The following is a 4,127-nucleotide window of genomic DNA, read 5'->3' as shown; positions in this document are numbered from 1 at the left end:
GGCATTTAATTTGAGTTTTTGAATGAATCCAATTCCGGTTTCATACCCCCAAATACCCGTTCCAAATGTTAGGTGTTATACCATCATATTCGAGTTTGTTTGTCATTTCTACCATGAACGAGACCCAATTAACGTGATTCTATTACAGGAAAAGCTATCACCTTTTTTCTAGTAGGCCAGGAATATTAACTTTCCATAAAAAGTAAACTAAAGATGAACTATTTAGAATCTTAATAATAGATAGTATTTGAATGGAATTACCAAAATAATATCAACTTATGTGTAATAAGGTGCATGATACACAAGGTGATTAATAGGAAACCAAGTCTGACTTTAATATGTTATGGGAGTTAACAGGCAATGAAATTTTTTGTTTATCGAGTTTGATTTCTTGAATCTTTTAAGAGAACTTGTATTCAGAGATTCATTGTATATACACATGGGTTGAGGTTGATTATCTTATTAAATAAGAAAGCATATTGTGCAATATCTTTCTGGATATAGTATGTGATCTCAGGACTCAGGGTTGTACATAAAGACCAACAACTGTTCAAATATCTCATGTACCCTAGATCAAGAGCATCATATCATATCTGATTTGCTTGTGTATGCATATGTCCTTTTTTCTCATCTGGAAAAATAAGCTTTTTCTGTATAGTCTGTATCCTATTACCTTACCCTAGTTATATTCTTTTAACTTTATCTAAAACAAAAAAAAGATACAATGTACTAATAGGGAAATAAAATTACAAGATGACTTAAAGATGGAAAAGGATTGAAATTACCCTAAGGAAGCTATATTTAAGCTTCATGAAACATTATTTTTTTTTTCACTATTTTATTTGCATGACCAACACCGGTGAAACCCTTGTAAAGTTTTTATAGAGTTTGATGCCATGAAACCTAATCCACCTATGCTTAAACTCGGGAATATGACACATGAGTTGGATTCGAACCCGAGACGTCAAACAGAAGAAACCAGAAAACTTAGGGGACGTCATTACTCATTAATACCATGCTAACCAACAAAACCAATTGATATAAATCACAACTTAGTGCTATTTCCTCTAAGATAATAAGATTTAACTTAACCAAGAAAGTTGTTATCTTGATTTCAAGATATGTTTTAAAAGAAAAACAGTTCCCAGATATTAATGGGGTGTATACTACAACCACACATTTGATTCCATATGTGGTAAAGCTATAGTATCATAGCAAGAAAGGTAAAAATTTTTGCTCCATCTATTATTTGTTGAGTGATGGCATGGTCCATGGCATACCAATACTTGTACTCTAATGTACAAACACTGTGTGTGTGGTAGTGTGTGGGACTTGTCATATCGAAACATAAGCAGATATTTACACAGTTGGTATGCTTACCTGAAACAACAAGGTACAATGAAATATTTTTAACCAAAACTGGAAAGGTTCTTGAATATATAAAAAGCATTCATTGTATCACATGTATATGATAACACACAAACCCTTTTTAAGAAAAAATATCAGACTTTTTGAGTTTGAAAATTAAATTAAAGCATACCCTTTTGAAAAAAAAAATTCATAGTTTATTCTTTTCATCTTTTGGAGAAACACAGAATGAAAGACATAATACACATGAAGATCTTGAGGTCAACTAGAGAAACTAACTGAATTAAGGAAGATCTAGCTATCCTTAAAATACATGAAGAACAAACAAATACATTAGATCCAGATAAAGAGAACTATATTCTTGAATAATTAAACATCATATAATTTTGAATACCAAAGATTAATCAAAGGCAACTTCATGTAATTAACAGTCATGATAAATACAATTTGTTCTTAGCTATAACATATTTGAAAATCAAAGATTAATCAACAACCTAATTAATTAATATGATGAAATCAAGAAATTAAACAAAAAGTTTCTCTCTTTCTTGAGTTTTTTACTACTATTCAACTTCATCCCTACATTGAGCTTTCTTTAGCTCAATTATCTTTGAATATCTAAAAACCAATATACAAACTTTTGCAACTTGCATCTTCATCTATTCCATTCCCACCACTTTCCAGCTTCATTCCCCATCATCATCATCATCATCATCATCTCTAGAAGACCAAAATATTTTCAAACTACCCCCTTTAACTATAAGATATTGTCACAAAGGGTCAATAACTTTTTGCTTCTTACAATTCTCCATTCCCAACAACACCATTTCTATATTATTTCTCTTTCCATTGCAACTAATATTATCACTGGCATGAGTATTGTTACCACTGAATATGTTGACTCCAAACAACCTAAACATCTGTACTGGTTGGACTGGTCGGACCGGTTGGATCGGTTTCGGTTTTGGACTTACGTCACCTGATCCGGTTTTCGACTTCCAGTCGATGTAAAGCTGCTTATCCGGACCGGTAGATCTTTGAAAACTAACAATGTCACCGGCTTTTAAACTCTTTTCCTTCACAAACCGGCTCCAACCTTTGGTCAACACATAGCTTTGACTACTATTCCAATATGAGTAACGAAATCTCCATACTTTCATACCAATATCTTCGAAATGTAGCAGCACGCCTTTCGAAGAGTTCCCGTTTTGCAACGGGAAGTGCTTCTCGGCGTGCTGCTTCGGTATCACCAGTCGGTTTAGTTTCCCAACGTCACTGGGAGTAACTGTCTTTTCAAACAGTTGCTCCCTGACCTTGATCGACTGGCGCCCGGACCTGACAGTACCACCATCACGTCCGGACACCTGTAAAATACAGGCTTTTTTACTTTGCTCAAGCTCGTCATTGTACGTATGTTTCCTCAACATATCTACAATCTCGGCTTTGGAATGCGAGTTTAGAAAACTCGCTTCCAAACCTGCTTCCTCCGTGTCGGCAGGAAGCGGTTTGAAGTTCGTGACCGCGTCACGGCCGCGGAAGCGTTGCACGGCCGTGTCGTACGCTTTCGCGGCCTCGTGTTCCTCGATGAACGTCCCGAGCCACACGCGCTGGTGCTTCTCGTAAATCTGAGCGCCCCAGCGCCCGTTCGGCTGCGGGACTACACCTTTGAACCGTGACGAGGGAAGCTTTCGTGACTCGGCTTCTAGACCAACTTCTAGGTCTAGAACCACACTGCCGCCGCCGCTGCCGATCAACGGCGGCGTACTCGCCGGAGCAGCCACCGTTGAAGTTGTTTCAGTGGTTGTGCTTTGATCTTCTGTGTAGCTACCATCCATTATTATTAGTATTATTATTAGTTAGAGAGAGAAACAAGAGAGAGAAATAGGGTGTATAGAGAGAAGAAAATATGATACCTATGAAGTGGTTGCAGGAGAAATATCAAGTAAATATAGGAACATTTACAGTCCTATTATGTATGGTGCATATATAATAATTAATAATACAAATATAGTTACACAACAATTTTCAAATGATAATAATAATATAGTTAATTGTCATGTGGGTCTCTCGTAAAAGTTGGTCATCGGGTCGAGACTGATTTGGTGGATTGATGTACAAGCTGTCTTTCGGTGATATGTTAGCTTAACGCCCCCATGGTTCCGTACTTGAAGAATGAGGGTGTTTGGATGGTCTAGTGGTTCATCAGTGATCTAAATTACTGTTAAAAAATTAACAGGATAATACTAATGGTTATGCTATAGGCTTATAGTTATATCATATTATCATCACATTTGATTTCATGCTATCAAACAAACGTTTAATAAACATGCAGTCGACCATTTTAACCAAAAATGTCACAATTTGTAACTATTGTTCAGAACAGTCGTTTAAACAAAAGTTTGACTTTATTAATAAAAAATGTTTGTCCTAGTGAAATTAAATAGAGATGGTATAGCTGCAGCATGACTATAGTATGGTGCATAATATTACTAGTATAGTTAAAATAATAATATTAATAATAATAGTAATAATAATAATTAATTTTGATGATATATAATAAAATAAACTTATAATGATAATGATAATGATAATAAAATCTTGTTTGTTTCTAGTTATGGTGATACATGTGTGTGCATGATATATACGTAAAATATACGGAAGAGATGTAGGTGTAGGTGTGGTGGGTCAACTCAGAGATGGTGAGGAACCAGGAAGATTCATGGCGACTTGTAATATAATAATATTATTAATATTATATA

General features: G+C 35.1%; 1 protein-coding gene across 2 annotated transcripts; it reads right to left on the bottom strand.

The window, feature by feature from the left end:
• Positions 1 to 1,950: 1,950 nt before the first annotated feature.
• LOC143573398 (AP2/ERF and B3 domain-containing transcription repressor TEM1-like) lies at positions 1,951 to 3,313 on the bottom strand. Of its 2 annotated transcripts, XM_077058297.1 has the most exons (2): positions 2,339 to 3,311; positions 1,953 to 2,302 (listed from the first exon to the last, which is right to left on the bottom strand). In XM_077058297.1, exons 1-2 carry the CDS (start codon positions 3,201 to 3,203, stop codon positions 2,139 to 2,141), a joined length of 1,029 nt encoding a protein of 342 aa, XP_076914412.1. In that variant the 5' UTR covers positions 3,204 to 3,311; the 3' UTR covers positions 1,953 to 2,138. The 2 variants fall into 2 exon arrangements, with proteins under 2 accessions (XP_076914405.1, XP_076914412.1); XM_077058290.1 differs by having other exon boundaries at positions 1,951 to 3,313.
• Positions 3,314 to 4,127: the final 814 nt, after the last annotated feature.

This window comes from Bidens hawaiensis, unplaced genomic scaffold (assembly GCF_021521415.1).
Source record: "Bidens hawaiensis isolate Kalapana, Puna unplaced genomic scaffold, B.hawaiensis_p1.1 tig00001382_1, whole genome shotgun sequence".
NCBI lineage: Eukaryota > Viridiplantae > Streptophyta > Magnoliopsida > Asterales > Asteraceae > Bidens > Bidens hawaiensis.
This window is presented reverse-complemented; position numbering and strand designations above follow the sequence as displayed.